General features: G+C 41.7%; 1 protein-coding gene across 1 annotated transcript; it reads right to left on the bottom strand.

The window, feature by feature from the left end:
- Positions 1–373: 373 nt before the first annotated feature.
- Positions 374–22,305, bottom strand: grb7 (growth factor receptor bound protein 7). The gene is made up of 15 exons (XM_082543507.1): positions 22,146–22,305; positions 16,027–16,195; positions 14,252–14,369; positions 10,832–10,988; positions 10,636–10,757; positions 8,409–8,483; positions 6,373–6,510; positions 6,168–6,278; positions 5,203–5,301; positions 5,036–5,119; positions 4,832–4,948; positions 2,938–2,995; positions 2,747–2,834; positions 1,818–1,911; positions 374–1,728 (listed from the first exon to the last, which is right to left on the bottom strand). The coding sequence occupies exons 2-15, from the start codon at positions 16,188–16,190 to the stop codon at positions 1,582–1,584; spliced, it is 1,572 nt and encodes a 523-aa protein (XP_082399633.1). The 5' UTR covers positions 16,191–16,195; positions 22,146–22,305; the 3' UTR covers positions 374–1,581.
- Positions 22,306–22,939: the final 634 nt, after the last annotated feature.

A 22,939-nucleotide genomic window follows, 5' to 3' on the forward strand; every position in this document is an offset into this window, starting at 1 on the left:
GTAACAGCCCATAAATGTGCCACCCTGGAGGAGCTGGACTCTGTGCAACCTAAATGGACTGTAGGCATGATGCAAACCCACCAGCCACAAGGACAAAAAAAAACAAAAAAAAACAAAAACAAAAGAGCTAGAGTCAGGAGGAGCGATCATCAAGCTGTGGTCACCTGTTAAACCATGACCTCCATGGAGGTAGTCTCATTTCCTCTCCAGCGCACCTGTAGTCACGTCCATTTGCACTAAAGGAGCTGAAACAGGCTCGCAGTGGTTTCTGCTCCAAACTGGACAGGCTGGCATCCCTTTGTGTTATGCTTTAACAGACTTTACTTAATCTGATCAAAGTTTGAGTAGTAAAAATAATCATTTTAAATTCAGAATCTTTAATATGAAAGTTTATTCAACATATAAAACATCTGAAAACATTTCATGTCAATAAAAGTCACAAATGCTGTTCAATATAATAAAATGAGTGGAAACTAAATTTGTCTTTGAATGAATAATGCCCATGTGGGTATACATGCAAACATTTCAGCAACAAATCTTCATGATAAAATCCAAAAATGAAGTGTAGTCAATCGCCCCCCTCCCCCCTGCTGGATTTTTAATTTAAAAAAAGAAAAAAAAAAAAAAAAAGCTGGTGCATATTTTCCAAATAAATTCTAAGCAGAAAAACATTTTGTAATTATTGCATTTTCTCTCCACCTCAACACCAGCTCTGCTTTTTGGTGTAAACTACACTTTCCCCAATTACACAGAAAACTGTCAGAAATCATCGACCTATAAAATAAAGGGTTACGACAGAGTTGATGTATAGCTTTGACGCATCTCCTCTGCAGTTAGCTTTTTACTCTCGTAAAACCAAAACAAGACAGATTCCCCTTCACCATCATTGTGCAAATACAGCAGTGAAATAGCTTTTACTGTTACACGAATTAAAGCTGGTTCTGTTTAAGGCACAAATACAAGTACAAAAAAAAACTGCAGTCAGGAGAGTGAGAATTTACATGCTACATGATTGCAACCAGGTGCATTGTATGGTTAAATGTTCTCAGTAATCCACACATGCTCTCTTCCTACGCTGAGCTGAGAAATCCATGAATTCCTCCTCTGAGCTTTGAGTCAGAGCGCCCTCTGCTGGCCACACTTCTACTGTGCAGGTGAGAATCACACACACACACCACCTCCTCTCGCTGGTGCTGCTCGACACAGTGAAAGTCTGACTGCTCATGGCAGCCGCAGCATGGATCCGAATCAAAGTGCACGTCATCAACATGGTCCCCAAAGCGCTAAAAAGTCTGTCTAACGCGGCTAATTAAACCGTCTCCGGTGGGGCCGCTGCTCGTTAATTAAAATTTAAAAAAAACAAAACGCTACAGTCTGGAGCCGCACGATGTGGAGAATGTGTTTAAAACCAAAGGGAGGAGGAGCAGAGAGTATGCTTTTCGCCCGTCTTCCCTCGAGTCCTCGTCCCACAGCCTGATAAATTCATCACACTGCAGTGAGAGATTTTCTTTGACAACCTGAGTGGGGAGTTTGGGTGGTGGTGATGCAGCTGGGCAGAGGTGAGGTGAAGGAGCTGTGGGTTTATAGTGCTACGCAGACGCAGGGGTGTTTGAGGCACACTGGCAGGATGCCCTTGTTGATTTGATGAAACTCGACCAACTGCAGGAGGTCAATAAAGAGCGTGTCGCCGTCGTCCATGGTGTAGTACTTCCTGCCGCCGTTCTCAAACTGCAAACACGAAGATGATCAAAATTAGGGCGCGTCATACGCACAGAAGGCTTCTCCTTTTAAGCAGAGACTGAATGAAGGGAACTCACTGGGATCACCAGGTAGTGTTTGGTCTTCAGCTGATAGCACAGCGACAGGACGAAGCACTGAGTGTGCTGTTGGCTGTCACGAATCAGGAACATCCTGCAAAAAGCAGCTCGAGTTAAAACTGCGAGAGAAATGCACGACAGACAATCCTTCAGCCTGTGGGATCACTGGTAGAGCTACACAGAGGACATGCTTTATGTCAACTTGGCCAGTAAACCCAAATATATGATCTTCAGTACATCACTGAAACCTTCCTCTATTAAATCTGACAGGGTGGATGCTGTATGGAGTATTTTAGTACACTGCACAAAAGCACCATGAGAGGCGACCTCTACAGGTTAAAGATTGCAACTGCAAGAAGTAAACTTTGTTCATGTTTAAAAAAAAAAAAAAAAAAAAAAAAAAACAACCCACAAAGCTGTATTGAGCAAGTAAATCAGGTCGCCCAGCAAATATGGTGAAACATTCATGGGAGCTGAGCTGTAACAAAACATGGTAGCAGCATGCAAGCCTTCCAGTGAGCCATCGAGCACCAATGAGGCTTTGTGGACTACTTAGGAATTGTAAGTAAAGATGGTAACGCTTCGCACAGGAACCCTTTCAGCTCAGTGATGAGCAGAAAGTGTCAGTGGTTCCCTCTGAGAATAACAAAAGGGAGAAATAAGGGCATCACCATGTTCCCTCTGAGGTTGGGTTGTGGTGGCAGCAGGCTAAGTAGAGCAGTGGGCCTTTCCAGTTCCTTCTAGGTGACCTAACCCAGTCCGGATGAGACAGATAATCTGTCCCCATCTGTGTGTTTGGCTAACATTAATAGCAGTAGCACAACCTCAGTTTTACATTCGCATGCTAAATACTCTCCATACACAATTACTTGAATACAAACGATCAGTCCACAAGACACTCTTACAGATGTGATGCCTTTATCACTCACCCGTCCACCAGCCCCTGCTTCTCTATCAGTCTCTGTGCTTCTTTTCTGGAAACACCACCATGAAACCACAGCTGGGTCTTGTGGATGGCTAATAAGAAAATAAAAATAAATAAAATTTAAAAAAAAACCAAAAAAAAAAAAACACAACCACCCCCGGACAACGACCCACATCTCCACTCATGTGAACTTACAGGAAGGGCTCACAGCAGAGTTCAGGTTAGGCAGACTGCACCTCAGGGCCTCTCGCCTCTGTGGCAGAGAAGGAAAAACAAGCAAGAGAAACCAGTTGAAACATCAGTCACCTCGCCTCCCAAAACAAAACACTAATCTCAGGCTGGGTGGTGAGTTAGCTGTAGTCTAGGTTTATCACATCAAGCTAAGAGCAAACGCCGATCAAACACAGGGAATCTAAATTTCTGTGGAAGAGAAAATCATGAAGAATTGAAGGTCTACATCTGTACCAGATATTTGTTGTGAAAAGAATTTATTCCCTTTTAGAGATCTGTATAAATATGCATGTTTTTATTAAATGTGGAAATAAAGCCTGCACCATCTCTGCTTGGATGCCTGACATCTCTCTCTCTCCGACAGCAGTGGCTGTCAGGCTTCAGTTGCTGATTTAGTGACTTTCCCCCTCCAAAGAGCGCCTAGTGAAAAATCTATGGACGGTGCAGAGAAGGATTTGCTCTCCTGCCGCAGGCACACCTCACTCTGACTGCTGTTTACGGCGAGCAGCACCCACTCACTGTGGAACGGGGAAAAAATAAAAAAATAAAAAAAAATAAGACATCTTGTGGTGTCTAAATTCCTCCGTCAGCAACCAATTTAGATTTTTCCATTAATTTTCCCATTGGTCCCATCTCACATGTACCAATTTGCATCGATGTACACAAAGTGAATATTTTTCACTTTTAAAAAAAATAAATATCGTGAAAAAGTCCACATTTGGATGCCGGAGGTTTGACGCTGCCATGGATCATTTCACCACTCATGTTTATTTATTAGCCCATTAGTTATTTTAATGGTGTTGTCATCTGTTAGGATTAGACAATAAAATCTACTGTTAGGTTTAAATAGTAAAACTTCTCAGCAAGGCAATAAAAACTTTTTATGATTCTAGTTTGAATATAATGGTCTGACATTTTTTCCCTTGGTTGCCACAGCGACGGGTGAACGGTTAAGAGTGTCCACAACATGTAGTTTGTGCTGCAGACATTTCAAGCATTCTGGGCTGAATGTAAACAAAACAACAAGACAATTATTGATGTTATTTTGTGACCATTCACTGTTCGCCATGAGGTCGAGCTGAAACCACATTACATAAGCATCCTCACCAGGTTTCCTTTTAAAGCCTTTACAGCAAGTTTGATGGATGCTCAGATTAAAGACGTTTCACAAGTTTCACACAGGGATTATCTGGACATACTGAGTGAAACCCGAGCTGTGATTCAGAGGCCGCTCGAAGCACATCTCTGTAGGATGTCAGAGAGTAGATATTCCAAATATGTTCATTCCTCCCGGCTGCTGCTCAAACCTTGTGTTTGTAAAGGGGAAGTTTACAATTAAGAAAAATAAAGTATGCCAAGTTAATCAGCAGTCACAGTTTGCTGTGCAGCAGTGGAAATGCTGACAACCATCACTGGAATATTTTAAAGCAAGCTCTGAAGCCTCAGAGGGGGAGGTGGGGGGGTTACTTTCATCTGAGAGCGCTAAAATAATTTTGTTTCTATATATAAAACCGTACAAGTGTCCTTTTAAAGTTTCTGCTTCAGTGATGTTATTAAAAGCTGTGCTTTACACGGGGTCATAACGTTGCATATAAAGCTAACAGGGATTTTATGACTCTTCCAATCAGCTCTGGAGTCTCGGCCAACTCTCCGTCAGTGTCACAGGCCGGAGCTGTTCTGGATCAGCCTCACTGCTCTCAGGTAGCACACGTCAGCTGCAAACCCGTGAGTACAATCACTGGACACTATCCAACCAGGACCAAACTGTACTAACGTGCTGGAAAGGTGCTCCATTAATAGTTTCTTTAAATTAAAAATGGGGGTCTGGTCCTGCATCAGCACCTCCCTCCATCCTTACCCTCCATGCAAGCCCCTCCTCCCGCTCTGCACTCTGGGCTTCCATCGGGTTCTGGATGACCCTCCCGCCAGCCTTCCCAGAGAAGTCCATGGCCACCAGGCTAGCCTCCGACTTTGACTGCCCACACAGATAAAAGAAGAGCATGAACATGAGAGGACGATCCAAAGAGGCTCAAACTCTGTGCATCGTGTGTGAGGAGCTCACTTTGCCATCTGCTAATTTGGATCCTTCCACTTTTTGTGGAGCTGCTTTGGACATCTCATAGTTACGCTGAAGCTGCTTCCCGTACTGACAGCACACAAGATGGTTGTAAGTACACATGGAAAATAAAATGATAAACAAGGCGTTTCTTGCATAAATATGGACAATACCTTGAACAATCTGAAGGCGGACGTCCAACAAGTTCGTGTCTGCTCGTTCTCAGCACACAGGATCTTCAGGTCCTGAACACGGATGGGATTTTTGGAAGGCTGTGCAAACACAAGTGAAAAGGTATATTTAATGGAGGTGCACAGAAACATGAAAGAAACTGCCAAAACTTAGAATAAAACAGAAATAAATGTCTCAATATGAGAGACTGGGCCACACACACACACAGCTCCCCAATCTTTTATTTTCCATGGCAAACAAAAAGATCGCCATTCGATTCAGTGTAAATCTAACAAATCAAAACATGCAGTGCTACCAGCAGCCATAAGAAGCTGCTATTGGCTGACTGATGAGTTGAGCTGCTGTGAGACTCATTGCATGGTCGTCCACTGTGAGATGGAGGACTCCTCCAACCAGAACCTGCAGCAGGAGGAGAGCCAGTGCTCCATTTTCGCAAACCCTAGTCCAAGATGGTGGCGCCCGCGTACATCCAGCTCAATGACAAGAAAGCCAATATTTGCACCACAACTCCGTGTCAAACTATATTTAGTATCATTAATAAATTTAGACAATGTAGCTGCTCCACATGCACACCATGCTGCAGCTTGTAGCGATTTTTGGGTGTCATTTAATTTTCCTTTCAGGATATCAGGAACTGGACTCCTGACCATCTCAATCCAGCCTCCAGGCCAAATTTTCCCCATGTGTGTTTTCAATTCAGCGGCTAATCTGCAGTAAAGAAAACAGGAATGATGCCACATCTCAGCAAAGGAGTTCTGATTTTGTGCGTGCAGGTTCACCGTCATGGCTTCAGAGCCATCATTAATCCACCCGTTTCCTTCTTCGTGTGACAAGTGAAAGTGATCTTTATTGACTCAATGAGCCACAAAGACTACACAGGCAAGAGGAATGCTAAATTGAAGAGGTGACTGAACAAACATGAAAAGAAAAGAAAAAAAAAGCTCACCTTAATGCAGAAGGTGAAGTCTGTCGGCGCTCCGTATAGTTTACGGCTGTTCACCACAGTGTAGACGTTCAGATCGCCCAGATCAGCCACATACTGCAGGTGACGAGGCTCCTGCACGAAGACACACACAGAACCTCGATTTACTCAAACTAGAGGTCATGTAGTTACTGTGACTAAAGTCTGTGACTGTGCTGGACCTGCTGACCTTGGACGAGCCCTTGCTGGAGCTGTAGAGTCCCGAGCGGCGAAGGAAGAAATAGACCTTCTTCCAGGCCTTTCGACTTGGTTCTTTAACATGCAGGAAACCCTGGATCTCCGGACAGGTCCCAGACTTGAGCAGGTTCTGATGAGTAAACACGACTCATTACTACAGCATTACTGCAGGAACCTCAAATCACATACTTCCATACTTTGAAAGCACTTCAGCACTCAGAGACTCCAAGTACTCAGATGATTTAGGCACGAGTAAATGTGCATTTTGAAAGCATCTCTCATATTTTGTTTTAAATAGTTTTAAGAGCAGAGTCAAGGACAATGCTTTTCAGATTAAAAAATATTCAAATTCAAATTTTATTTGTCACGTACACAGTCATACACAGTACGATATGTAGTGAAATGCTTGGACAACTGCTCGTGACCTAAAGAAAACAAAAAAGGAAAGGCTATGAATATGATATATAGATATATATAGATATATATAGATATAGAGAGAGAGAGATCTAGAGAGATCTATAGAGAGAGAGAGAGATATAGAGAGAGAGATATAGAGAGAGAGAGATATAGAGAGAGAGATATAGAGAGAGAGAGAGATATAGAGATATAGAGAGAGAGAGAGAGAGATATAGAGAGAGAGAGAGAGAGATATAGAGAGAGAGAGAGAGATATATAGAGAGAGAGAGAGAGAGATATAGAGAGAGAGAGAGAGAGATATAGAGAGAGAGAGAGAGAGATATAGAGAGAGAGATATAGAGATATAGAGAGAGAGATATAGAGATATAGAGAGAGAGATATAGAGATATAGAGAGAGAGATATAGAGAGAGAGAGAGAGAGATATAGAGAGAGAGAGAGAGATCTCTATAGAGAGAGAGAGAGATCTCTATAGAGAGAGAGAGAGATCTCTATAGAGAGAGAGAGAGATCTCTATAGAGAGAGAGAGAGATCTCTATAGAGAGAGAGAGAGATCTCTATAGAGAGAGAGAGAGATCTCTATAGAGAGAGAGAGAGATCTCTATAGAGAGAGAGAGAGATATCTATAGAGAGAGAGAGAGAGATATCTATAGAGAGAGAGAGAGAGATATCTATAGAGAGAGAGAGAGATATCTATAGAGAGAGAGAGAGATATCTATAGAGAGAGAGAGAGATATCTATAGAGAGAGAGAGAGATATCTATAGAGAGAGAGAGAGATATCTAGATATCTATATCTCTATATCTAGATATCTATATCTCTATATCTAGATATCTATATCTCTATATCTAGATATCTATATCTAGATATCTATATCTCTATATCTAGATATCTATATCTCTATATCTATAAAATTCTAGTGTTTTCCTCACAGTGAGGATTACAGCTTTTTAATCCAGCACAGGTATCAAATCAGAACTTGGCTTTGACTCTCCGCCAGCACTACGGTACTGATACTTCATCATAACTGGAGAAAGCCAGATCAGTGCCGAGTGTAGAGCACAGCCAGCCAAGACTGGCAGAATTTTCAAAGCGTTGCAGGTCAGACGACACATTGCAATTTTTTCTAAAGTTCAAACGCAGAGCCCCAAATCTTTAAACTTTATACAGATTTTCTGTGAGTTAAATCTCTTAGAAACCCAGAGAGTCTGATTTGTTGGTTCTTTTGAGTTAATGATAAAAGAAAAAAAAAGTCTTGAAATGTGAATTTCAATGTGATTAAAACAATTTAACCAGTCGTTTGGTTTTTCCATGCATCAGTAAGAGTTTTTTTTTTTTATTAAAACTTAATTAAAAACAAATACTGGCTTTTTACTTTTTAGTAATATTCATGCTGGACCCATTTCTTTTTTTTGCTGTACCCTATCATTCTGATTGAACCTTTGTAAATACACGTTTCATTTTACATTGTCAATTATAATCTTAAGACGTTTTGGTTTCGCAGTGTAAACCACTGAGCAGCAACATTAAACATCATTAAGCTCTGAGCTGACAGATCTAGCAGTGCTTTCAGCGAGCCGTTGTGATTGAGCTTCTGATTTCAGGACGGTTTACCTTAATGAGCTCTGATGACGTCATACCCTTGTTGACATCAGCGCTGTCGGAGATCATGGACTCTGGGAAGAAGAGCTGTGAGAAGAAGCAGAGGACTGTCATTATACCCCTGAAACGATCAGACACTCATTTACATGACAAAGAAGCTTCTTCTCCTCCTGTGACTTCATCATCCAACCAATCAGTGAGCGGGGAACACGACAAACTACACAAAGATAAATATACACCACACCTTCCACCAATCATGATCCTTTGTTCAAGACGTGGAGAGAAAAAAAAATTTAATAAAATGAGGTGATCAGAAAAAGCCCGAGGTAAATTTCCAGTCGTGTGCACAAAGAAATCAAACTGGTGCCAAACTGGCACTTTCAAAGTGCCCAGAGGGAGACGGCTGCTGTGGTTTTGTTAGCTTAAAACATGCAGGTTTCTGCACGTTCATCAACTTAAATTTAACACTAACGCAGACGGTTAATACCCAGTGTGCCCGGAGCGTGAAGATTTGATGGAAAACCAACGAGGAAACATTAAACTCTTATTATTGGCATTAAAATCTCGTTCATATAAAGGAATAACTGCACTCGCAGGACTTGCATAACTGCTATAAAAGATAATTATGCATAAACAAAATTAAAACCCACAAAAGAAATTTCATCATCAGATTTTAAAAAAAAACTGTTGAAACCATCCAACAGTCTGCAAAGTGAAGCATTTATGTTGTAATGTGACCGAGCAAAGATTAAATAAAGAACATTTACTCTGCAGCTTTTGTTTTCAGTGCTGTAGCCACAAATGTGGCTGGATGGGTAATTCCAGCACCAGAGGAAAGAAAATAACACCCATTGTCTGACAGGTGCTAACGTGCAGAAACGTTTTACACAATCCCAGAAAGGCAAAGTGTCTGCTGGAGTCACTGGACTGTGTTACCGACTGATTTCAGTGCAGCATTGAGCAAATGCAGCATTTACAACGTGGGAAAATCCCCACAAACAGTGTTCAGCTCAACACTTCACAGATCCAGAAAGATGGGCCAGATGTGCTGCAGAGGTGGACCAACATCTGACTTGGTCAACACCCGGTGTGCACCCTCTGCTCAAAAGCTCTTGCGATCAGACTCAAGACACCAACAGAGAGCTGCAGGAGCAAAACGCCAACCTACGTCAACTGATGGAAAATAACACGAGGCTAAGAGGACAAAGAGAAAAGCTAATAAAGTTTACATAAATTATTTTAAAATCTGATCTTAAAATATCCCCGAGTATATCCAGGGTTTGAACTTAAAATGCACTTCTGGATCTGTAAAATCTACCATGATGAGATGCAGATGTGACAGGACAGCAAAAAGAAAACTACCAAAACAAAGACAAAAGCAGAGATTGCAGATATTAAAATCTATGGCAAGAAGAGGAAAATGCATAACCTGCAATTACACTCACAACTACATGCTACGCATTTAAGGAGGAACTCCAGCCAACTGTACTATGAAATATGAATTTCAAGCCCTGTATATGTATAATAGGAGCAGTTACACCAATTATTTGACATGTACTGAAGAGGAGAGGACAGTTTCCCCAGTCTGCATCCCTGACAGCTCCCCCCTCTCTGTGAGGACAGTGTGGTCCAGCAGTGCTTTGGCTTTAAGAAATGTGCAGCTGCAAGTTAATCAGAGGAAACTGGCATTCATATTTAACCACATTCAGCTTGAGCGCATGGATGCTAGCGTTAGCCACTAATGTGACATAATTTAGCAACACTTCAGAGAATGCAGTATTTTCTTACTTTCACTAACATCATCTTTAACTGTGCTTCACAATTTCTGTTGCTTTATGCAACTGTGCAAGTTTAAGGCCTAAATGTATGATCTTATTCACTGCTGAGCCTTCTGGAGGCAGTGTGGGCACACGTTAGAGAGCTGTGGGACGGGACTGTTTTCAGTGCGTTTCAAGTGTCGTTTCTGTTTAACAGCACAGGTGACAGCACAGAGTCGATGTAATGAAATATCTGAGGAATTAAGTCAGTGTGTCTGCACCAGCACGCAACCTGACAATCAAGCCACCATGACGTCAGGCCTTATTAACATCCACTGCACCGACTTGTTTAATAAAGACGCTGAAAATACCTCTGCTCAGAGTCTGCTGTTATGCAAGAAGGAAAAAGGGTTATTCATCTTAGAGTTCTCTCCTTAGATTTGCATTGTCACATGGTTTTAAACAAACGGCTAGCTGCATACCATTGGCTTCCTGAAGAACTCGTACTTGGCGTAGTTCTTGCAGAACATAAACCTCGTGTCACCCTTCAGAGACCAGGTCGCCTGAACCTCCAACACAACCTCGTGGTCCTCCAGACACCTCTCTGTGGAGACAGGATGAGGTATGAGAAATTTCGACATACCGCAGTTAAAAGGTTCGTTCACCGCGTCGTCTTACCCAGACCGAGGGTGGGATGGACTTCGAGGAGGGCCCAGTTTTCCTGGTCGCTGCAGTGAGCCGTCTGCACCAACATGTGGCACGCCTCCCTGGCTGTGGCTCCTGGAGAAACCCACACCGACCTGCTATGGCTGTCCTCTCCATACACCTTAATCGCCTGAACCACACACACACACACACACACACACACACAAAATTACCAAAAACATCATGTTTTATCCAATACTTCACACATAATGAAGTCAGCTGATGCTAATATTAATCTTTGTTAAAACAAAATTAGAAACAAAATCTAACTTCATATGATAAGTGATAGGTCACCGAGTTAAGGGAGGAGCAGAAGAACGCTCCGTTTTAAGAATTCAGTGTGAGACTCAGCTTTGAGGTTCATATTACCTCCAATTACACACTTGCCGTACCACCTAGTGACAATTATCACAACCACATCAGGCAATAAATAAACTATAATAACCAGATGAGGAAAATAGATCAGTGTTGGATTTGGAATGAGCCAATGAAAACTGCTTTTTAAAAGCAGCATTTAGGATCCTGGAGAGAGACTGCAGATGCTCTGCTCGTATCACCACTGAGGTGCTAGACGCTACGTGCACAGTATGATATCAAGCTCACTGCTGGCACCACTGGCTATACCTGTGGAACAACTGTAGTGCGAGGTAAAAACAGCACCGAGACGCAAACAAGTGCGCTACACGGGTCTTGCAGCTGGTTTTGGCACCGTTTCAACATCAGCGCATTCGAGACAAGCAGCCAAGATCCTGCCAACTGTTGTGCAACGTCAGACAGCCACAATGTATTTAATAAGCCTTGACACTTAAATTGAAGGACTTTTAAATTCTTCCTAATTTTAGTGTGACATGAGCGAGGCTTGTTTTATTCTTCATCTTGTTTGCATCTTAACTTTGAGCATCTACACCGCAGGCTTCAGACCCAATCCTCTCCCATCTTCATCTTCTTCTGCACACGCTGAAGTAAACAGACCGATGAAGCAGTCGTGTCCATGCACTCCCGATGCTGCTGAGGTGAACTGAGTGCAGGTTATTCACCGGTCAGGATGAGACAGCGCTGCTGTCTGACACTGTCTGGATCTCGCAGCACGCTTTCAAGCAAAAGACAACGAACCTGCCCGACCAGAAACCCCTGAAACCTGCGCCTGTCAATCAATTAAGTCCAGACTGGTTGGGCGAGTGACTGCGTCAGACATAATAAATAATAGGTACCCATTGACCAAGTGGGATTATGGGGGAGGAAAATTCTTTTAGCTGAAATCCCCACAGGTCAGCATCCAGTCAGTCCACGGACTATTCACTCGGCTCATTTGAAAAAGATAAATACATACGTTTCCGTATTTAAGACACAAAGCTCATGATTTTATCTTTTAATCCAAAAGGAACTGGTTTCACTGGTTTACTACAAACACCTTTACACTCATGCACATGTGCGCTAATGGAAAGCAAAGAGTGAAGACTATCCTCTATGCTAGTCATTCATAACCTCCAGATCGCCACAGCCCATTTGGAAAGCTGAAAATCTTCTGCAGCCCACACGCAGCTGACTCACGACTCTGTTCACGAGCTTTTGTGTTTCCAGATTCATTTCAATCTCATCCCTCGTTTGTTTCTTTTCAGGTTAATGCTCCATTAACGACTTTGCATCCTGCGCTGGTTTAGTTTTTCCTGCTACTGATGGGATCAAAAACAGGTCAGGATGCATTATTTTAATCAAGATTACTAAATTAAAACTTTTTAAATTAATTGTTTGATGGCTCAATGTTACCTGTGCATTTGAGTTGATCATTTCATTTTCAGAATTTTTGGAAACCAAAATGGTAAATTAAATTAAAACCCAATTAATCAGCTTGTGCAAAGATCCTCTGCTTTTTGTGCCAGCACCAGATGTTTAACCAGCTGCAGGGAGTCAGAAATTTACCAAGGTCCAACATGGATACATCCCGGCTCAGAGACGGTGTGTTGGAGGAACAGAGTTCAGGTTTCTTTGCAGGACAGTCAAGTTCTTCCACAGCAAAGTGGAAAAAGGATTTATTATTTATGGAAGTGCTTTTGGCCATTCCTTGTGTCTGCATGACTAAACTCCTGTGCACAAATTGTGGCCTCAAAGCTGGACTCACACTCTCTCGCTCAGCTTCTTGATCTGGATGAACTCACCATTCTGTGATTTTACAGATGGCAGCAAAGATCAGCTTTAGTTTCAGTATTTTATCGCTGTGTGTGGAGCTGCTGGTGATGGATGGGAGCAGCTGAAAAGATTGTTTTCTTCCCCTTTAAGCTTGCTGAGCAGGTGGTGTGACAAAAAGACTTTCACTGGGTTTTTGATTGTGATACGCTAATGAAGCGCTGCTGTCGAACCTGAAAATAAACTTTTTTCACTCCACCTGGGTTCACCGTCCCAGTCATGGCGCCTCTGTGCTGCTGGCCATGTGTAAAAGAAGGCAGGCTGCAGCTTCATCTTAAAGCCCACGCAGAGTCACACTCAGTTTCACTAACCTCAAACGATTCATTTAAAGAGAAGGAAGTCTACTGACTATTGGGGGACTGATTTTGTTGAACCCTGGAAAGACCTGAAGACTGCCTCAGGGGAACAAAAAGTTAAGTCACGCCGAGTGCATTTCAGCTCACGCAGACGTCACTCAAATCGAGGGTGACAAAAGGTAAGAGCATCGATATTTTCTGGTGGAATATTCAGAAAAAAAGTGAAGTAATAAATCCAGTCCACAGCTGGCTCGCGCAACACGCTGACATGCTGATGTAACTGCAGACATGCTTACTCTGGCAGTGTTTGTGATTCAAAATAAGTCCATGCAGGCATGGCAACATAGCTCTGCCGTCAGTCACAATCAGACAGGTAAAGGCTCCGTGTTCTGATAGCACCTGTCAGCCAAGCAGGTGTGATGGAATTCACTCAGTAGAAGCTCTGATTAGCCCAAACAAACACTTTCTAAAAGTACAATAAATCCCATGAAAATAAAAGACCTAAACCAACAGAGTGTTTCTCCATGTCGTACTTTCTAACTCCTCTAGCCGCAAGTGAAACTGAAATTACAACCTAATGTAGAAAAAAAGAAAAAAAAAAAAAAAAAAAAACCACACACAACCAGGAGGATCCACTGGGGACAGCTTTCAAAGGTGGATTAATGATAATTTGCCTGCAGAATTGTAAAACGTATTCTTTTAAAAGGCATGACTGAAAGTCTGAAATGAGGTTTGAATTCAGGGAAACTGAAAATGGGGAATGAAAGGATTAAACATGCAGTGGTCACTTTAACAAAATAGTCAAAATAAAGAGACTTTAGAGCTATTAAAACACAAAAAGAATACTTACTACTGGAAACATTTAAAGGGTTACCTTGGATCTCTGAATTAGCTGATTAGGAAGGACACTTACATGTTTGTCACTCGACTGTGGTGGAAATGAACTGATGAGCACCGGAGATTTGGAAAGCTCAGGGAACGGGTTTGGTATGGACGGGACAGAGGAAGAGAACGACTCCACGCCTTTCGCCCTGAAACATTCAGACAGAAAGAACACAACGACATCAAAATGAGGCAAACTCAGAAAAACTGACAAATAAGCTCATTGTGCAGTTAAATGATAAGCCTAGTAATGTTCTATATTTATCTTGATGATAAAAAAAATAATCTACTGTAACAAGCATGATGCAGACACAATGAAGCAGATTATATTCATATCTATTGGTGCTGAGAATTGAGACAAATGAATCCCAACAACAAGTCTCACGTGTTTGAGACAGAAGTTGACGTAGCTAACTGCAGCGTGCACATAAACTCAACAACATGACAGGTCGCCCCTGCAGGCCTGCACTCATATTGCACGTTGATCAGACATTGAGAGGTCAGGTAAGGTACCAAGACAACATTCATTAGCAGCCAGTCATCGGTATCTGGTGATGAGCAGCTCGAGATCCTAGCTGGGTCTCCCTTTAGTCTGAGATTACAGGTGGTTTGCAATACCAAGCAGGATTTGAGACTTAGTGAGGTTTAAGCCTGGGTTTTCATGGGTGCTCACTTATTACCACATATATCACCATGGTAACTTACACTGCAGACCTACCTGCTAAAGAACAGGTTGTCTATAAAAGCCTCATCTCATGATCAATCGGGAAAAAAATGGTGTCATAGTTCCTGGAATATTCCTCTCACCCAGATGTGCAGACTAAGATGATAACTGTTCAAAACCATGATAAACCTAAAACAGGGCGCCTCAGCCTTGCACCTGAATTTCTATAAAACTTGCCAGGTCTAGTCACAGCTCAGCTAAAACTTGTAAGCAACACATCAATTAAATCGAATATTAAACCATGAATGTAGTCTGGATTTCTTCCCAGGTTTCATGGGAATCATCCCCGTCACCCTATTAAGTCTCAGCTGACACAGCTGGATTTTTTCCTTTAGTTTTAAAGTCACGTAAATATTTATGCGCCACTTTTCCAAGTGCACTCCTCACATAGTGCTGCATTTGCTGTGAGATTTCCAGCTGTATAACATGCCTTTACCTCTTCTGCTCATGCAGAGTGAAGAGGGGAGGAGACAGGTCAGATAATTTACAGCTGGAGGGAAAGTGAAAGAGAGGCAGACAGATGCTGTTATCTAATACCGTTTTAGCTGTTGGGCTGATATCAGCCCACTCATGGACACTAATAAAGCTAAATGATTCATAATCGTGTGTGTGTGTGTGTGTGTGTGTGTGGGGGGGGGGGGGGGGGGGGGGGGAGACGGGACTGCAGCAGTGGGAGAGCCTATATTCTTTTTCCCACTGCTGGAAAGAGGAACCGGTCTCCTCTTCCTGATCTTGCCTAACGTGGAACACCTATTCATTTTACTGCGCTGACACCGAGGTGATGACATCTCTGCATCATGAGAACGTCGCTCTCTTTGTCTTAGCTCATCCATCAAGCCGTGATAAAGAACCCCAGCAAAGAAAAGAAGTCAAACAGCACCTGTGTGACATCTACCCACTGACAGCTCGCAGTATTTATTACATCTGCTGGGAGGAACAGAAACTCACTTCTTTAAACATCAGATGACTCTTGAGTCACTGACTTGAGTCAACATCCACCTCCTTCTTCATGAGTTTAATGATTCATGTCCATGGTGTGTGTATTGAGCAGTCACCGTGACTAATGTGTGTGCTGGTCGTACCTGTTTGAGGTAATCAGGATGGGTTGGGAGCGGCGGATGGATGGCGAGTCTGATACCAGAGGAGCCAGAGTGAGAGTAGAGCTGCCCAACAGCGTCTCGGACGATTCCTCCTTCGTCTCTGAGCCCTCAAACACTTCTGACCATGAACCTGCCACCTCCATCATGTTACCTGAGGGCAAAGGTGAAGGTCAGCCCTTAGTCACAGGCTGCTCGAGAGCTCAGGTTTATTATTATAGCCGATGTCGTCCTTGTTGCAATGACCTTGCTGGTGAAATCCACATGCAAAATACTGCTGACCTTTACTCAGACAGAGGGAGTGTTCCAAGTGCTAAATGTATACTTAAAGCTTAATCAGCCAGCTGTACGTCACAAATGTGAGATTAAGCATAACAACATTTGTGCTGCATTATTGGAGCGATATTAATAGAAACAGTAAACACTTCCTGCTGATTCCAGATTTTCCATCCATTTATTTTTGACTACCCAAATCAGGGTCATGGTTGGGCTGGAGCCAGCTGTCATACGGCATTCGCACCTACAGCCAGTTTAGGATTAAACCATCATGGATGTTTTTGGACAAACTTTACATTATTTTGTATATATCCAGTATTTTTCATTAGCTATTGTTTCAGGATTATGTTCTATATTGATGGTTTAGTCAAAACATATTGACTAGATACAATTTCAAGCCCATTTTCTGTGTTACTTATGTTGGCCTTTTCTAAAAGTTTAAGCCTGTAGGGTAACAATCTCTTGTATCTGCCTCATTTTCATTCATTTCACCAAAACTACTTTCATAAGTTTTTCAAAATAAAAGACAGATATTATGCCACTGCCATTCAGAGGTACTACCTACTTTATTAGGAACACCTGCTCATCGCCTCACTAACACAGACAACAGCAGAAGTTCAAACCGAGCATCAGAATGGGGAAGGAATGGGGGGAGAGGAGGGAGAGACGCAATTTAAGGGAAGTGAGTTTGAATGTCGGAGATGATCTGAGATTTTTCCCCACATACCCTTTATAATTTACAGATTATGATCTGAAAGGGAGAAAATGTTCAATAAGCAACGGTTCTCTTGGTTACATGATCAGTGCTCAGGTAGGCTGTGGGCTTTAGACAGCGACAGGACTACGAAGTGTTCAGAGCACCGCGAGTCACCACATGTCAGTGAACACGTCACAGACGAGCAGCTGGTCCAAAAATTATCTCCACACTTCAGTTAAATATAATTTCTTTGTTTTGAATTAAAATCTTCAATATAACATGAAGATAATAAGTGCAGAAAAATAATACTGCTTCACTTCCTAATAACAAGTACTGAAATGTGTATGCCTGCACTGAGATCACCAAATAAAATTTTTTTTTTTTTTTTTTTTTTTTTTTAAAACCACACAACCTCACACGTTATCATTTATAATCTCAGGGAATACTTAAGCTTCTCTCTTCTCTTTAATTCATGACAGTAATATTAGAAAGGAGGTTTAGTTTTTAACCATATGTTGACAAACTACTGCACATAGAGGTTTGTTTTTCAGATCTGCTGCTGATCTCCGGAAGCTCTTTTTGTCACCATGTTTGTGCAAATTGGCGATAAACAAAATACCTCTCATAACATAACAATTACACGCATTAGCATACAATACTACTAGAACAACAGCTCGGTTGAGTCATGTTTGTCTTTCTGAAAATAAACCTGTGTGGCAGACAGCCCGAGATAAATGTGAACCTGATTTTCCACAAACACCTACTGCTGCGGCGCACCGTCTGAATATGAAAACAGATTTCCTTATAGGTCGCTGAACATTTCCGTAAACACCCACACCGTGCTGCAACAGAGAGCACTGATTTGGTTTGTATCAAATAAAAGAAAGCATGAAGTTTTAGTGTCGTTTTGTTTGTTTTTTAAATCATTTGCATTTTCAGGATGGGGTCTGTCTGTGTGGAGTTCACATGTTCTCCCCGTGTCTGCGTGAATTCTCTCCGGCTTCCTCACACAGTCCAGAGACATGCAGTTACTGGGGATCGGTTAATTGGTAACTAAATTGCCCATAGATGTGAATGGTTGTCTGTGTGCGTGTGTTAGCCCTGCAACAGACTGGCGACCTGTCCAGGGTGTACCCTGCCTGTCGCTCTAAGACAGCTGGGATAGGCTCCAGGCTCCAGCCCCCCCACACCCATGAAAAGGATCAGCAGAAGAGGATTGATGGCATTTGCATTTTTTCCTGGAGCTGAACCATAAACAAAAACAGTTTAACATTCTCTCAAAGATCTCTTCTCAAACTAGTACTGATTGCCACTAATAATTGAAGTACCCGCTCGGATACTTTAGGATTTTATCAAATACAAACCTCTTAAAAATCATTTTTAATCATTTATAAGCAAATTCTAGAAAAAAAATACAAGTCAAGCTTATATAAAAACAGAGTTACAGGTTCATAAAAGCTGGAAAAGCAGGGTTAATACAGTTTTACTATCATTGTATTTACTTTGAGTTCACCGCTAACAAGGGTTTCTTTCTTTTTTTTAAGTTTCATATTTAGCTGGTGGAGAGGCGCTAGCCATGTGATAGACATCTTACACAGACATGTCTATCTTCTAAGACATTTGTTTATTCTGAAACGCTAAAAACATTTCCTCCATACTTCTTCCAAGATTTATGTTGAACCATCAGATACAACTTTCTGTTGCTCCGTCTAATCTAGTTTATTTTTATTTTAGTGAACCGATCTTTTCTCCTTAAATGATAATCTGCCAGAGCACATTCAGTCACATCAGGCAACATCTCACTTTAATAATTCTGCATCAGTTTGCCAACGGGTCCAAAAAGTGTCGTGCAAAAAGCCGTCTGCAGCAAACCAACCAGACAAATATACCTGTGACGCTTCTCCTAAACACTTTTCCTTGATCATGATGAAAAAAAAAAAAAGTCATGAGATCAAGGAAAGGTGAGAAGGATAACTCCTAAAGACGTGAGGAAACAAAAACAAAAAAGAAAAGAATCTTTCTGCGCTTGCATGTTGCTGACGTCAAACTAAAATCCAGGAGGTGAATCTTCGATACTTTACCCACTGAGTTTTTACTGGCTTTCCTGAGCCACTGGTGAAAAATACCACTTCACTGCCAGAGCTGTAATTTCAAATAAATAGAAATGATGATCGAGAGCAGCTCCTGCCTTCATTTAAGCTTTCTGTGCCTGAAGTTCAATTAATTCATGCAACACTTAAATTCAGGTTAAAACTAATACTAATTTTTAAGGTTGAAACCATATCAGTGGGTCACAGCATGAAAGGGAAGCGAAACCAAACAAAACTGCAAATTAACATTTGCATGATCTGTGTCACTGATCACTGTAAGAAAGCGAACATATGTACTATTGGATGGCATCAGCTCTTTTCCTTGCATTAAGGAGGATCCAGTATATCCTCTGCTAAAGGACGCAACAAAGGAAGCATTGCAGTACCTTACAATTTTATCCCAAAATAAGATTTCACTATTACTTCCACCATCACAGCTCTCATACACACCGTCTCTAGTTTGAAGCAGCCTAGAAGTCTCCCCTGCTCTCACTGCGAGGTTCACTGTGGTTCAGAGTTTTGCTTCATGACATTTCAAGCAAACCACCATCAATTGTGCCATCGGCAGTAAACCTGCTCCACCACCTCGCTGCTGTCAGTTTTACACCTCAGATTTGATCTGAATTTTATCACGCTCCTGTCATTTATCAGATTTCTCATTTTAAAATTATGCCAAGCTGCCAATTAAAGGCCTTCGAAACAAGGTTTGTTTCCAATTTGAAAACTTGACTCGTCACTTTTGACACGCATTTTTTATGATTCATATTCGAACAATTAGACATTGTCCTCTCTCAGAAAAGCCCTGAATGTCTACGCTGTACAGACACAATGAACCCAGAGCACACTGACTGGGTTTATTGTCTCCTTGTTATTGCCATGCAGATCGCGTAGCAGGTGACGAGCTGTGCTGCCAGTCTGCAGGTTTTTTAAAAAACACCATCCTTACATCAGAGCCGGGGTATCCGAACATTGCCTTTATTCTCAAAACAGGCAGATCAATAACACTGCCCTGTTCAAACACAGACACCCAGTGTGCAGCGGTTAGTGGTGCAAAATCTCCCCAGTTTGAAAGAGCCATGTGTGAACAGGTGTACACGCGTTTAAAGAAGAAAAGCACCGGTGGACCTCAAAGCAGCTGAATGAAATCTGCAACTTCAAGTCAAGGGCTGCCAACACTATTCATCTGCTTGAAATGGCGTGTGTGCACGCGAAAAATCCCCATCACTACAAATAAAGTACCACAAACCCGAGTTACACATTAAAATATCAAAGTATTCATTTCAGACTGCAAAAGAAACAAACCCTCACCGAGTCACGTCTGATTGACTTCACTGTTAAGAAAGGGCCTTCTCACAATACAGCAGAGCAGTTTAACTATCAGCTGCAGACTGATTACTACTAAAATAACAGTTTAAATCTGGCTAATTTTCATAATTCATTCATTTGGCAACAATTTTCTGGGGTCTTTAAAATATCTAACAGATAAAAGTCTCAAACCTCTGAAGCTCAGTTTAATATATCTGATTTTGTATCATTCCTTATTAATAAGGGGCAAATCATCCCATTTTATTAGCGAAGTAGTGACCCTGTTTCTCCATAATCAAATTTCCCTCGAATAAATGCTTCACCAGTGGCAAAATTATTCATTTCACAGTTTAAGACTTGACTTTTAAGGGTTTTTTTTTTTTGCCACATTTAGGTCTACCTCAGATGTGATTGATCATTTATCATTGACACACATTGCAATATACTCGTTCTACTATGAAATCTCTCACTTGTAATGATTTAACTTGTGAAAATGACATTTTATTGATTGATTTATTAGGATAAATAAGTCCAACTTCCTTTACAACTACTAAAAGTCGGAATGAATTATAATCCAACAGTACAGTTTACAGTAGGCCAATGATAAGGCTCCTCTTGTAGATACAGTACCTGAAACATGCCGACACATGGAGGGAAAACACTTATCACTGATTGGCAGTGTAGGCGTTTATCCGCCAACTAAGAAACACTGTTTCATAATTTCCCATTAAAGCTTCGACCTTATGTTAAGAAATGTGACACATTTATCTGTAGGCGTCAGTGAAACTGCCAGCAAACGTAACACCTGTGAGGTACAGATGTAGCGCTAGAACTTAATACTAAAATTAAGAAAAGTGTCTTAAACGTGTTTATTTTGTCCAATTCATTCAGTTATTTAGTTGAAACCAGGCCAATGATAAAGTCGGCCACGTTCGGCTAAACCCATCCCTAGATGTAATCTTTTATTGGCGAAATCACAGTGCGCTCAAGGGAAGGAATTCATTTCACAAGTCACACTCAAACCCTTAAAGCTTATCCCGGGGAATGTTTGGGTCAGCTCACAGCCTCTTATCACATCTGTAAATGAAAAGAGAGCCAGCTGTACAAACTGACAGCAGCAATTAAGTCCCAAATCACAGCTAACACAGGTGAGGCGTAAGCGCCGTCACAGAACTCCATAGTCAAACTGTGGGATAATCGCCCACGTGCTTTCCTATAACATCAGTCCAATTGAACACAGCTGTATTTCATTAAGACAAAAACAGTGATCAATTCGGTCAAGTTCGGTTGACTACACGAGTCATTTTAACATTATTTGGGAAATATTTGTTTGTTAGGTAAATAAACTGATTTCTCAAGTCCACCTTAAAGCCTTCAAGCATGGACTCAGGAATCTTTGAGTTCTCTCGACACATCGCGCTTCTTACCGCATCTGCAAACAATAAATAACGAGCTGTGCACCCTGGAAGCCCCAATAAGGCCCGAACTCAAGCCGACACAGGTGAGTTCTAGGCACGGCGCCAGAACTCTTTAATGAAACCACGAAAAAAAAAAATGGTACAAGTGTCTTTACAAAGTGTCCGTCTAATTAAACACATACGTAATTAGTTTAAATTGAGCCAACGGCCAATTCGGCCGAGTTCGGCTGACACCTTGACTTAAGATAAAGCTTCATACGTGCTACAAAACCAGCCTGCACCTGTTCTGACAACCAGTTACCATCTTTGAAGACTTACCTGTAAACTCCGTCTGTTAGGTTGGCGGGTTTCAGCTGTCAACCATACTGTTAATATCCTACTCTGATGCTGAGCTTCGCGTTTTTCTAACCCAGGGCAGCCAAACAGAAAGCCGATAACTGCGTATGTGTGCTAAAGAGGTGAGAGGGGGAGGAGCCAGTGCGTCAGGTGTGCACGGTGGCCCCTCCCCCTCCCTCGCCGAGGCCCTTGCTGCCGTTTACGGATTAAAAAAAAACAGTTTAAACATGTCTGTACCTTCCGGGTTCATGTACTCTTGTGCCATTTTTATTTCTCCTGGAAAATACCAAGACACTTACATAAAGCAGAGAGTACAGAATCAAACCTGAACACAGAATATTCTGAGCCAGTAAAGCAGGGTGGACTCAGGTAAAAGGAAAGAATTTGAGGAGAAATCTCTTTTGATGGGTAGTTTTACCCATGATTCATAGATCAAATGGTCATTTTGCATCCAGAGCCTCTTGTTTTACTATAGTTTTACTTATTTCACACGTCCCTTGGGAGTGTCTCTGCAGTTTTTCCACGTCTAGTTTTACTTCCTTTATGCATCTTTCCCATACCCTGTCACTTTGTGGTTATTTGTGCCTCTGTGCATCCCAGTTGTGAGGTCTCATTTTTTTATTTTAAGTATTTTGTATCTGTTTTGAGAATTTTCCATCTCTATGGAGATGTTTTGTATCATCTCTGTATTTTTATATCGTTTTAAATCACTTTGCATCAGTTTTGTTATTATTTTCTCTCTTTCTGTCTCATTGTGATATTTTTATCCTCGTGTC

The sequence above is a fragment of the Aulonocara stuartgranti genome, assembly GCF_965226115.1.
Source record: "Aulonocara stuartgranti genome assembly, chromosome: 8".
NCBI lineage: Eukaryota > Metazoa > Chordata > Actinopteri > Cichliformes > Cichlidae > Aulonocara > Aulonocara stuartgranti.

What these genes read in the sequence shown, in the direction of transcription:
- grb7 (XM_082543507.1), bottom strand. Translation starts at nt 16,190, where the DNA reads ATGATGGAGGTGGCAGGTTCATGGTCAGAAGTGTTTGAGGGCTCAGAG. An exon ending in CACAGTCGAGTGACAAACAT is followed by an intron (nt 10,989 to 14,251) that starts GTAAGTGTCCTT and finishes TGTGTGGTTCAG; the next exon opens with GCGATTAAGGTGTATGGAGA. An exon ending in CCGCCTTCAGATTGTTCAAG is followed by an intron (nt 5,120 to 5,202) that starts GTATTGTCCATA and finishes GTGTGCTGTCAG; the next exon opens with TACGGGAAGCAGCTTCAGCG.